This window comes from Orcinus orca, chromosome 6 (genome assembly GCF_937001465.1).
Source record: "Orcinus orca chromosome 6, mOrcOrc1.1, whole genome shotgun sequence".
NCBI classification, from domain to species: Eukaryota; Metazoa; Chordata; class Mammalia; order Artiodactyla; family Delphinidae; genus Orcinus; species Orcinus orca.
The window spans coordinates 113,858,546-113,871,506 of NC_064564.1; the positions used below are offsets into that span (position 1 = coordinate 113,858,546).

General features: G+C 60.6%; 1 protein-coding gene across 4 annotated transcripts in view; it reads left to right on the forward strand.

Annotated features, from left to right (window-relative positions):
- Positions 1-12,961, forward strand: part of PTPA (protein phosphatase 2 phosphatase activator) — a 40,401-nt gene that overhangs the window by 23,682 nt on the left and 3,758 nt on the right. For 2 of the 4 annotated variants that reach the window (XM_004269112.4, XM_033426999.2), the window contains one exon: positions 3,487-4,908. The exons of the other annotated variants lie outside the window; for them this stretch is intronic. In XM_004269112.4, coding sequence (XP_004269160.1) covers positions 3,487-3,564 — 78 coding nt within the window. In that variant the 3' untranslated portion in view covers positions 3,565-4,908. Of the gene's footprint in view, positions 1-3,486; positions 4,909-12,961 lie in introns of those variants that run through there. 4 annotated transcript variants of the gene reach the window in all.

The following is a 12,961-nucleotide window of genomic DNA, read 5'->3' on the forward strand; positions in this document are numbered from 1 at the left end:
TGGGTTTCCAGAGCTCCCCGCGCTGGGAGGCGGCTGCCCCCTCTCCTGCCCTTCTCTGCTCGCCTCTTTGGCACCCTTTTCCCAGCCAAGGAGGTGGCTTCTTTTCTGGCAAGTAGGGAGGAGACATTTCTTCCCACCCCGCGCTTTCCTCTGGCTCCTTGCACATCTTATGCAGACCAATCCTGGAACTGCTTGACCTTGGCCAGGGGAGGGCCTGGGCGTGAAGTCCCTCACCTGGAGGAGTGGGTCCCAAAGTCCCCTCTTTTCACCCTCAGGCTGGTGGTCTCAGGTGTTGCCCTGCAGGTGCGCCTCTCTTGACCCTTGGTCATTCCTCTCCTGGGGACGGGGGGTTCTTCGGGTGGCCTCCTTACACCCAGAGCTCACTCAGACCCATCAACAGAGGCAGAGGAGCAGGGAGGGCAGGCTGTAGGGGGTTGGGTGCGTTTGGTAGTACCAGCGCTTCCAGTGGGCCTGGATCCCTCTGCGTGGCCCTGAAGGGGTTAAAGGCTCTGGAACTGACCGGGCCTGGCCTTCTCTCTCCCTTCCGCCCCCTCCGCCTCCGGTCCCCTTCCTCTGGACTTCACATCCTGTGTTTAGGTTCCAGCCCACATACCTCTCTAATCTGAGAGGAGCCTTTGCTGGGGCTGTGCAGGCTCCTTCCGGCCGCAGCCCGGCCCTCCACGCTGGCCCTCCTGCTGGGGAGCACCTGGGGTCCTGCCCTCTGCGTATTCTGTTGTTCTTGACACCCCTGCCCGCCCCAGTCCCACAGTGGGTGCTGAAGGGGACTCCCTGCTGGCCACGCCCCCCCCCCCAAGGTGGGACTCTTTGGTAAGATCCGTCCTTTCTGCAGGCTCTTACTCGAGTGACTAAACTTAGCTTGACCTGGGCCCCTAAGGGCAGAGGAGACCCTGCCTCCTTTCCCTACCTGCCCTGTCCAAAGGCAAAAGAACTCTGGCTGACAGGTTGAGGGAGGAGCAGATTAAGATTAGAGGCGGTGATGGGGCCACACAGACGAAACGGTCCGTGGTGTAACGGTTGTCAGTATCTCTCTGGATGTTGAGCCCAAGGAGGTCAGCCACTGAAAAGTGCCCACAGCTCAGGACCAGACGAGGGAGCACGAGCAGATAACCCAGCGCCCTTCCTGAGACCCGGAAATTCCAGCCCTGGGCGCACGCAGCGTGCCGGGCGCTGCGTGGCGGCCACACGGCTTTGTAGGACAGCGCTGGAACTCACTGCCTTTAGTGTAAGGACACCAAGCCTCTGTGACGTGCGACACTCGTTGGCAAGTTGCTAGCAGGTTGCCCTTAGTCTTTGGTCCCTGTGAGTCCTGTGGTCACATGCTCTTTGCTCAGGGGAAAGCAAGGCAAGGACTTGCTTCTCCAGACCAGTTCTTGGTCCTTGTGGAAGACCTTTGAGGCTCACCATTCTTGAAGTCCAGATGGGGGTTAGCAAAGGCCAGAGCCCCTGGCCAGAGATGGCTGCTGGAGGGGAGCGGGTCCCCTGAGCTGCCACAGAGGCCTGACCGGGCCTGGCATCGGGATCTGGGACCAGCTGCCTGCATCTCCAAACTGCCTGTCAGTTCAGCCTTTCTGAACTGAAGAACCAGATGCTTTCCAGGACCCTTGTGGGGGGTGGGGTCTGTCTTTCCTGAGGGCTGTCACTGTGCTGGGGCTCCCTTCAGAAGGGCCTGTCAGGACCTGGGGAGCCCCTTCTTCCCCTGAGTCGCCGGGACCTGGGAGGGCCTCCAGCTGGAAGGTCTGCACATGGGCAGGCAGAAGCTGTTGCTCTGCCCAGGACACGGGGAGCGCAGGGGAACCGGTCACTGGAGAAAGGCCTGGCCAGAGGCTCCCTCTGCTGTGACCCTGGAGCCCCCGACTTCCTTTGCCCCAAGCAGCCTTTTGCCTTTAGCCCAGCTCCTCGCCCCCCGCCCTGCCCCAGGCCTTGGGGAAGCTTGTTCTGGGTCCCTGAGGGCAGAGTGGAGAGAACCTCTGCCCCTGGGCCCTCCCCCTAAGCCTCTTGCCTTCGTAGTTTCTCAGGCCTGAAAGCTAGAAGCAGGTTGACCTTTGACCCTTTCTGGAATTCCAGGACCCTGGGGGGGCTCCCCTTTGACAAACTCCCACCACTTCCTCCATGACGTAAGCACAATGGAAGCTGCCTTTTCTGGATCTGCTGCTCTTCCCTCCCCCCCCCGCCCCCCGCCGACCCCCAGCTGCCTGCTCCCCACTTTCTGTGCCCCAGGCCCAGGAGCCTGGCTGGCCTGGAGCTCTGCTCCCACACAGTCAGAGCTTGGTTCCCCATCCTTCCACCGTAGATTTCCCTTCCTTCAGGCCTTGTGGCCCACCCCCCACTCTGACACGCATGTGTGCGCGTGCGCACGCACACGCGCACACACGCGCACACACACACACACACACACAGCTGGGCAGAGACCTCCTCACCTCTGCGGCTGGTTGTTGAGGTGAGGGAACCTGGGCCAGCGCTGGCGTGCCTTTATTTCTCTGAGTTAGTTGGAGGAGAGCACGGTCACAGGATGGAACTCTCACCCTCTCGGAGGCCATAAGTCTTGCTGCACCCCAGCCAGGAGGTGCACATGCTGCCTGTTTCTGTGGTCAGAGGTCTGAGAGGAGGCAGATCCTTCTTCACACGTGCGGGGCTGCTGCCTGTGTGGTGGGCAGGCATGGCAGGGTTGGTGCGGGGGGCTGGGAGCCGGGGGCCCGTCACCTTCCCGGTGCTGTGCGTTGTGGGCCTGGGCTCCGGCTGCCTGTGGGCCAGGCCAGCTTCTTGGTCGGTCCTGCTGCTCTCTGTCTCCCCTCCTCTGCCAGAGCCCTGGGGCCGAGGCCCTGGCTGGGCTGGGTTCAGGGAGCAGCGCCATCCCCTGCTCAGCCATCCCCCTGCAGCGCTCTTGTGCTCTGCCCCACGCACAGGGCTGCTGGGAATTGCCCTGGGGGTGGGGAGGCTGTCAGCTGCTTCTTATTGTCTCACTCGGAAGTGCCAAGATGCCTTTTTCAGTCCAGAGAACTGAACATTGGGAAAACGGGCCTTGGACCCTTCTCGGGCCTGGGTCCCAGTATCCCCACACCTCTTCTCCAGGGCTGGGAGAACCCCCATGATCTGGAGGGTTCTTTTCACCTCTGGTCCCCAACTTGTCCCTCTGGGCCAAGTGATGTCACGGCTGCCTCTCTTCTTGGCGGCTGCCTTGTGGGGTTAGGCTGCCTTCTCTCCCTCCCCCCTCCCTCGGTCCCTCTCACTCGCTCTCATTCTCGTTATTTGGTGGACCTGACCTGATTGTCGTGGAGTGCGGGGTCTTTGGATGGGAGGGGGTGATCAGGAATGGGTCGGAAGCTCTGCCCTTCGCCAAAGGCCTGGCTGCTTCCTGGGCCCTGGGTGGGCACCTGCTGGAGCTGCGCTGCTCCGGGCCTCCGGAGTCGTCCAGGGGTCCCTCGGAGGCGGCCCTCACCTCTCTTGTCTGCTCCCTCCTCCTCGCAGTGCCTGGAGAAGTTCCCCGTGATCCAGCACTTCAAGTTCGGGAGCCTGCTGCCCATCCATCCGGTCACGTCGTGCTAGTGCCCGCCCTCCCCCACCCCGGCTGTGGCCCCCTCCCCACCCCCTCCCTGTGTTCTTTCTGTTTGATGAGAGGCTGTTTACTGGGGTGGGTGGTGAGCGTGGCTTGAGGGAGGTTCAGGGCATAAGGCTGAACGACCCAAGGTGGGAGAAGTGACCAAAGTGGCCAGTTTCCTGACTTGCCCTGTGGCGGACGGGCAAGGAGAGAGGGGCGGGTGCAGGGTCCCTGGGCCCCCTCTCCTCCCTGTTCAGTCCCATTTGAGAGCAGGCTGTCCGGGCCACTGTGGGGAGGGAGGTGTGTGCAGTTGCCCTTGCTTTCCCTTGCCAGGTTGTCTTTCTAGGGGTTGGAGCAGCTGTTCCCCACGCCGGGGGTCAACTTCCCGAGCCCTGTTTGGGTGGGTGTCTGGGTGTCCTGAGGGCTGGACGCTGAGGCTGGCGGCCAGCCCGGGGGCGGGGGGGGGGGGGAAGCCTTGGCTGTTCTGGCCGGTGACCCTCCCAGCTCGTCCTCACGCCTGCCCGCTGGGCCCGTGGGCACCTGTGTCCAGTGCCTCATCCTTGCTTTTCTGCTCTTTGGCTCTTGCTTCAAGGGTGGCCTCTGGAGGGCGCCGGCAGGGCTAGCTCACCGGCCGATTGGGTGAGGCCTGCCTTTCCAGAGCTCTCCCTGGCTGGGAGGGGGTGGCAGAAGCTCTGAAGGAAGGCGGGTGGGCTCGGGGCCAGTGTGGCCGCGGGGAACCTGGGCTCACCCTCATGCCCCTGCTGCTGCTGCTTCCCTCTAGCTGGGCGGTGGGTGAGTGCGCCGCAGGAGGGCTCCGAAAACAGCAGCCCACTCCCTTCGCCCTCCCACCGCCCGGGACTCTGCCTGCTGGAGTTCCAGAATGGGCTCCGACGACCGGCAGGGGCTGGGCCGGGCAGGCCCACCTGGGGGGTGAGGGGGTGCTGGGAGCTGCAGGCCAGTTCCAGAATGTTCTTCTGCGGGGGACGCTGCTCCCAGGCCTGGGTCTCGCAGACTCTTCCCTGCCCAAGCCCAGGTCGGCCCGTCTCCACCGCCCCCTCCCCGTATCTGGGTCCACACAGCCTTTGGGAAGGGGGAGCACCCGAGAAGCACAATTCAGGGGCTTGGCCTTCAGGTCTAGGCCGACGGCCTGGGCAGAGGCTGGGACACGAGCTGCAGGAGTCACAGCAATAGTTTTCCTAGGAAAGGCTCGGTCCCTCCCTCCCTCCCTCCCTCCCTCCCTCCCTCCCAGGGTCCAGACCGCAGCTTCCTGGCCCCTCCTTCCCTGTGCCCCCTGGGCCCCAGCCCTTGGCGCCTTCATTGCTCTTCAGATTAAAGCCTCTCTTTACACCTGTCACCTGTGTGTGTCTTTTCATGCCACATGAGTGTTCCTTCTCCACGGGACAGTTTGTCTCCCATCAAGTCCCCTTCCCTTGGGCCACGGAATCTGGGGCTTGAGCTGGTCCAGCTGGGGTCTGGGTTGCCTAGGCGGTTCCGAAGTGGAGACCCGGGTTCAAATCCCGGTTGTCTCCACCCTCAGCTGCAGGGTCTTAGGTAAGTTCCTGAATCTCTCTGAACCTCAGCTTCCTCATCTCTAAAATGGGGATACTCACAGGGCGCTTGCCAGGAGAAAATGAGGGGTGTGAAGTCCTCAGCGCAGGGCCTGCACGTAGCAAATGCTCCGCGGTCGCTGCGGCTGTTTCCTGATCAAGGCAGCCTTTCTGAACCCCTGGGTCAGCCCCGAACTGGCCTGGGGAGCCATTGGACTGGGCCTAGCTGTGAACCGCGCCCCTGCAGTTTTTAAGGGGGTGCTCTGTGCTCGCTCTCCTCCACGCCTCATGTCCCTGTCCTGCTGGAGTTGGGAGTCTCTGTGGGGCTGCAGTGCCTGAGACTTGGCTTCTGTCTTCAGACGAGCCTCCTCTGAGAACAAGAGCCCTTGGCCTCTCTGCCAGCCTCGGAGGGGAGGCCTTGCACAGGGCACAGAGAGCCTGCTGGCCAGGAGCCAGGCCGATGTGAGTTCAACCCAAAGCCCGCTGCGTGGTAGCTAGGAGACCCTGAGAGTTGACTTCATGTCTGAGCCTCAGCTTCCTGATCTGAAAAATGGGCATAATAGTACTTAGATCACGGATTTTGAGATTCATTCATTTCACAAACAGTGGCTACGTATTTCTCATTCTAGTGTTGGGGACAGTAAATCCCCAAATACCAGAATGTTAGGTAGTGGCATGTTCCTACAAAGGAAATGAGAGCATTTAATTAGAGAGGGTCAGCGAGGGAGTTTGCCTGAGCTACAAGGGTCAGGAAAGACATGAGCTGAGACCCCACCGAGGAGGAAGGGCCACGGGGAGAGCTGCAGGCCAGGGCAGGGGGCGGTGGGGGGGGGTGGGGGGGTGGGGAGGGCTGGGAGGCAGGGCGGGGGAGGCCAGGCTCGGGGGTGGGCGGTGGGGTGGGTGGGGGTGGGGTGGGCGGGGGCCCTGGTCGGGGGCCCCTCGTGAGCTCTGCTGAGGGGTTTGAGGTCCAGGCTGGGAGCTGTCTGTGGGAAGCTGCCGGGGGTGGGGGGGCGGGGGTTGCACAGGAGAAGGGCCCGGGGTGGGTGGGTGGAGGCGGCCCCACCTGCGAGGCTGGTGGCCTAGGTGAGGGTTCGGCGTGGAGGTGGTGAGCAGTGGTCTGCTTTAGGCTGTGTTCAGCGTGTGGCCGCCCGGAGGAAGGGGGAGCGGGAGATGAGTAGCCAAGGGCAGCCCCAGGTCCTGGCACGTGCGGCTGGATGCCGCTTCCTGAGGCGGGGCTGCGTGGGGAGGGGATTTGCCGCTGGGCCTGGGGATGCTGTTAGCTGCAAGCGGGCGTGTGGGGTGGGCAGCTGGGCACGAGGCAGCCGGGCTGCTGCAGTGGACGAGGGGCTGGGCAGCAAGTGATGGGCCCAGGCTCCCCGCTCACTGGGGGGTGGGAGGTGAAGGAGAGAAGGGACTGACTCTGGGCACGGCAGCAGGGGAGCCTGCGGGGCAGTGCCGTGAGGGGCCCTGGAGGTGGTGTCGACACGCTGGACGTGTGACTAAGGACAGAGGCAGGGCCCTGGGTCTTTGTGTCCTTGCGAAGGGCTGCTCCAGTTGGGTGGGAGCGCGGGAGTGGGCTCGCGAGGGAGCGGGGACGGAACACGGAGGGGCAGGTGAGCCTGGCGCCCGCGGTGGCTTGGTGAGGGGCTTGTGGGAGCACAGAGGCCCTTCATCCGAGCCCCCCCGCCCGGAAGCAGGAGCGTGGAGCTGGGCGGCGTACTTGCTCCTTACCGACCGTTAGCAGTTTTGTTGCAAAGGGAGCAGAGACTGGGAGGGTGGGCAGGGGCTCAAGGTCAGGGAAGCCTTCGTTGCAGGCTGCTGTGTCCGCCCTCCGCTGGGGGCGACCCAGGAGAGGTGAGAGGGCGGCGATGCCAGCCTGAGGGGAGCATTGATGCAAGCGGGCCTTGGAGAAGGCGCCAGGCTGCTGGTCCTTCCTCACGGAGGGAAGGCAGACCCTTGGCATCCATCAGGCGGATTGTACTGGATTTAGTTCTGCAGGGAATTGCGAGGCGAGGCCATCAGCTGCCGTGGGGTGGGGAAGGCAGGATGTGGGCAAGGGCTTCGGAGGGGGGGGTGGGAAGGCCACGCAGGACCTGGGAGATGGAACGCGGCGATGGTTCGTGCCGCCGGCCCACCTGCGCTCTGTGAAGGATGGCTGCGCTGCTCTCACCCCCCGAGGGCCAGCGGGTCCCAGGGAAATCTGAGGGTGGGGCTGGCCCCCAGAGCTGGAGGGGCGGGGGTGCCGGCTTCCCGCCATCCTGGGCCGGAGAGGCCCCAGGGAACAAGTTGAACTCCAGCTGTGTTCCTTTCTGGCTCAAAGGGGCTGAGGCCAAGCCATGCTCAGGGGAGGTGAGAGCAAAGGGGCTTTCTTCTAGGAGGAAAAGTCCAGGCAGGAGCTGGATTGGAAGGAGAACAAAGGTGAAGGCTTCTTGTGCCCCAGACTCATACCCAAGTCGGGTGACAGGTTTTCCATGTATGCTCCATACAAGGGAATGTGGAGGTGAAAAGGTCAGAGTCCTGCTTTCAAGGAACTTCTGACTTAGTGGGAGGAGTAAGATACCCAGTGGGCCAGCCGCGGAGCAAGGGGTGTGAGGGACTCTGGGGGAGCTGGGGGAAAGCTCTGTGGAGGAGGTGACGTTCTAGCAGGGCCTGGAATATGGGCACAGAGGGAGGGCATTGTGGCGGGGGCGTGCTGTGAGCGGAGGTGCCGATGTTGGGCCACAACAGGCAGAGCTGGAGGGCTGGCGGGCCGGCCAGAAGGGCTCTGGGCCGCCTCTGTGAGACCCCCAGAGCCCTCTCCGCAGCCCCGAGACAGGCTGCACAGCTGCATCCCGTTATCTGCGAATGTGTGTGTTTAATGGCTTTTCTCCGCTAGAAGACGAACCACAGGAGGACAGGGACCAGCTCACTGCTAGATCCCAGTGTCAGCAGAGACTGGCACACAGCAGGCAGCGGTAAACATCGAAGAAGTGACCAGGGAGGGCGTTTAACCAGCCTCTGTGTGTGGGGGGGGGGGAGAGGGAGAGAGATGGAGAGAGTGGGAGAGAGAGAGAGGGAGAGAGAGGGAGAGAGAGGGAGAGGGAGGGGAGAGAGAGAGAGGGAGAGAGAGAGAAGCAGAGAGAAGGAGAGAGAGACAGGGAGAGAGAGAGGGAGAGAGAGAGGGAGAGAGAGGGAGAGGGGAGAGAGAGAGAGGGAGAGAGAGAGGGAGAGAGAGGGAGAGAGGGAGAGAGGGGAGAGAGGGAGAGGGAGAGAGATGGAGAGAGGGAGAGAGGGAGAGAGAGGGAGAGAGGGGGAGAGGGGGGAGAGAGAGAGAGGGAGGGGGAGAAAGATGGAGAGAGGGAGAGAGGGAGGGGGAGAGAGAGAGGAAGAGAGAGATGGAGAGAAAGAGGGAGAGAGAGGGAGGGAGAGAGGGAGGGAGATGGAGAGGGAGGGAGAGAGATAGAGGGAGGGGGCGAGAGAGGGAGAGAAATGTAGAGAGTGGGAGAGAGAGAGGGAGAGAGAGAGAGGGAGAGAGATGTAGAGAGTGGGAGAGAGGGAGAGAGATGTAGAGAGTGGGAGAGAGAGAGATGTAGAGAGTGGGACAGAGAGAGAGGGAGAGACGGGGGGGAGAGAGAGCGAGGGAGAGATGTAGAATGTGGGAGAGAGAGAGGGAGAGAGAGAAAGGGAGAGAGATGTAGAGAGTGGGAGAGAGAGAGGGAGAGAGAGAGGGAGAGAGATGTAGAGAGTGGGACAGAGAGGGAGAGACAGAGAGAGGGCGAGACAGAGCGAGGGAGAGACGTAGAGAGTGGGAGAGAGAGGGGGGAGAGAAAGGGAGAGAGATGTAGAGAGTGGAAGATAGATAGAGAGGGAGAGAGAGAGGGAGAGAGAGAAAGGGAGAGAGATGTAGAGAGTGGGAGATAGAGAGAGAGTTAGAGAGGGAGAGAGGGAGAGAGATGTAGAGAGTGGGAGAGAGGGAGAGAGGGAGAGGGAGAGAGGGACGGAGAGAGTGGGAGAGAGATGTAGAGAGTGGGAGAGAGAGGAGAGAGAGATATGGAGAGAGTGGAAGAGAGAGAGATGGAGAGAGTGGGAGAGGGAGAGAGGGAGAGAGAGAGGGAGAGAGATGTAGAGAGTGGGAGAGAGAGGGAGAGAGGGAGAGAGAGAGGGAGAGAGATGTAGAGAGTGGGAGAGAGAGGGAGAGAAATGTAGAGAGAGGGAGTTAGAGGGAGAGAGAGAGAGATGGAGAGAGTGGGAGAGAGAGAGAGGGAGAGATGTAGAGAGTGGGAGAAAGAGAGAGAGATGGAGAGAGAGGGAGAGAGCTGTAGAGAGTGGGAGAGAGAGGGAGAGAGAGAGCAGGAGAGAGAGGGAGAGAGATGTAGAGAGAGGGAGAGAGGGAGAGAGATGTTGAGAGTGGGAGAGAGAGAGACGAAGAGAGATGTCGAGAGTGGGAGAGAGAGGGGGGAGAGATGTCGAGAATGGGAGAGAGAAAGAGGGAGACAGATGTAGAGGGTGGGAGAGAGAGGGAGAGAAATGTAGAGAGAGGGAGTTAAAGAGGGAGTTAGAGGGAGAGAGAGAGAGAGATGGAGAGAGTGGGAGAGAGAGAGAGGGGAGAGAGTGAGAGAGTGGGAGAGGGGAGAGAGAGAGGGAGAGAGATGTAGAGAGTGGAGAAAGAGATGGAGAGAGAGGGAGAGAGCTGTAGAGAGTGGGAGAGAGAGGGAGAGAGAGCAGGAGAGAGAGAGGGAGAGAGATGTAGAGAGAGGGAGAGAGGGGAGAGAGATGTTGAGAGTGGGAGAGGAGAGAGACGAAGAGAGATGTTGAGAGTGGGGAGAGAGAGAGACGAAGAGAGATGTCGAGAGTGGGAGAGAGAGAGGGAGAGAGATGTCGAGAATGGGAGAGAGAGAGAGGGAGAGAGATGTAGAGGGTGGGAGAGAGAGAGGGAGAGAGATGTCGAGAGTGGGAAAGAGAGAGAGGGAGAGAGATGTACAGAGTGGGAGAGAGGGAGAGAGAGAGAGAGAGAGAGAGGGAGAGAGTGGGAGAGAGAGAGGGAGAGAGAGAGAGAGAGAGGGAGAGAGATGTAGAGAGTGGGAGAGAGAGGGGAGAGAGAGAGAGGGAGAGAGATGTAGAGAGTGGGAGAGAGAGAGAGGGAGAGGGAGGGAGAGAGGGAGAGAGAGAGAGACAGGGATAGAGAGGGAGAGGGAGAGAGAGGGAATGAGGGATAGAGAGGGAGAGGGAGAGGGAGAGAGAGAGGGGGGGAGTGATGGAGAGGGAAATAGGGAGAGAGGGAGAGAGGTTCAGAGAACGCCAGGCTGCTCAGTTGTGATTTTGGACTCAGGACAGTTTTCTTGGTGCTGAGTGGAACCTGGTGTCGGTGCCTCGGCGCAGGTAGGAGATGTTAAAGGACCTGTGAAGGGTAGAGAGAGGCCTTGGGCTGGAAAGAGGAAGATTGGGGTGGCATTTGGTGCCAAGGGAGAGTGTGGGGTTCTTGATGGCCCTGGGGACACCGTCTGTGCCTAGGAGGACCCCAAGGGAAGGAACACATCTGGGTGGGAAGGGGCGCTGAGTTTGAAGAGCTCTGTTGGGTGGACATGTTAGACCTGGCTGATGGGAGGCTGGCAGGGCTGCTGAGACCCAGTCCCCGGAGGGGAGGGGAGCCCGGGCTGCAGGGATGTCCAGGACTACCCGCCCCCACAGTCCGTGCTCGCCCCCACCGCCAATGCTCCAGCCTCAGGCGGCCTTCCCACCCCGTGCAGACGCTCTGGGCCACTGAATAGTTAGGATTTGGCCCCTTCCCCAGAACCCTTTTCCCCACTGGGAGCCCCTGGCCCCTCTCCAGGGCTCAGCTGAGGCCTCCCGTCCTCTGAGAGCCCTCACCTGGCGCCCTAGACCAGGGCAGGTATCCTGGATGTGCTTGTGTGGCTGCCCGCCTGTCCGTGCTCTGAGTCTGGGGACTCTGTGTGTCTGTGCAGCTGCTCCAAGACCTTTGGGGAGAATGGGGGGGGCAGCCGTCTAGTTGGAAGACGGGGTGGTGGGGAGAATGGGGGGCAGCCGTCTAGTTGGAAGACGGGGTGGTAGGGAGAATGGGGGGCAGCCGTCTAGTTGGAAGACGGGGTGGTGGGGAGAATGGGGGGGCAGCCGTCTAGTTGGAAGACGGGGTGGTGGGGAGAATGGGGGGCAGCCGTCTAGTTGGAAGACAGGGTGGTAGGGAGAATGGGGGGCAGCCGTCTAGTTGGAAGACAGGGTGGTGGGGAGAATGGGGGGCAGCCGTCTAGTTGGAAGATGGGGTGGTGGGGAGAATGGGGGGCAGCCGTCTAGTTGGAAGACGGGGTGGTGGGGAGAATGGGGGGCAGCCGTCTAGTTGGAAGATTGGGTGGTGGGGAGAATGGGGGGCAGCCGTCTAGTTGGAAGATGGGGTGGTAGGGGGCTGCTTGCTCTGCAGACACAGCTTCTCTTTACTTGGGGTTCCTTGGTGGGGGCTGAGGCCCTCCCCACATCGGTCAGCGCCCCCTGTCACTGTTCCCTGCCACGTGCCTCTGGTCTCCCCGCTATCCCTCCCAGGGTGCCGGAGGAGACTATCTGTGAATGGCTGTGATGGAGTTAGGGGCCCTGCCCAGGAGAATCGGGAGGGAGGAGAGGAGGCTGGCTGGGCACCCAGCCTGGAGGCAGGGAGACGCTGCTCTGGCGGAGGGGGTGCTCACCGTGTCCACTGCTGTTCTGAGGCCAGCTGGCCAGCACAGGAGCTGGGTGTGCGGGGGACCTCCGAGAGGGCAGTTCTGAGGGCATGGGGACCAAGGCAGAGGTGCAGTGGGCTGCGCTGGGGAACCTGAGTGCAGCTGCAGGCTGAGGACCAGAGCCACGGGGGAAGGGGGTGCTGGAGAAGCTGGCTTGCGCTGGTTCATTCAACCAGCAAACATCACTGGAGCCCGCTCTGCTCCAAGCCCTGTGCCAGGTGCTGGGGTGCTACAGTGGGCAAGACAGACAACTCTCCCCGCTTCCCAGTGCTCCTCCTGGAGCCTGTTCCAGCATGACTTCTCCCTACGGAACGCTGGACATACCCTATGTGTCCAGCAGTGGGGGATTGTTGGAGACCGGATGGAGCAAGCATACAATGGACCATCAGATGATGTGCTTATCCATTTATTCTTTTTTTTTTTTTTAAGATTTTGGGGATAGGAGTTTATTAATTAATTAATTAATTTTTGCTGCATTGGATCTTCGTTTCTGTGCGAGGGCTATCTCTCGTTGTGGCAAGTGGGGGCCACTCTTCATCGCGATGCGCGGGCCTCTCACTATCTCAGCCTCTCTTGTTGTGGAGCACAGGCCCCAGACGCGCAGGCTCAGTAGTTGTGGCTCACGGGCCTAGTTGCTCCGCGGCATGTGGGATCCTCCCAGACCAGGGCTCGAACCCGTGTCCCCTTCATTGGCAGGCGGATTCTTAACCACTGCGCCACCAGGGAAGCCCCATTTATTCTTTTGGAAGATGCTTATGACCAGTTATGAAGCAGGGAAGGCAGCTATAACAACTATGGGTAAAGTACAGCCCCTTTTTGTAAGAAATCGAAAATCTACATTTTTGATCGCTCTGTCTCTCTGTTTGTCCATCTACATGGACGGAGGAGCAGAAGGCTGTTTCTCTAGATAGTAATGTGCTTATCCCTGGGTGGTGGGGATGTGAGGGTTTTGGGGAAATCCGTATTGCTTTTTCTGCCTCCAAAAGATGGTTATGAAAATGTTAAACATTACTGAACCACAAAAGAAAAAGAAAAGGATTGTGGGTAAGTTTTAACTTTGCTTTTTGTTTTTCACATTTGATTTTTAAATCTTTCTATAGTGTCCACATATCATTTTTTAAAATTAAAAAAAATTTCCCCCTAAAGAGCATTGG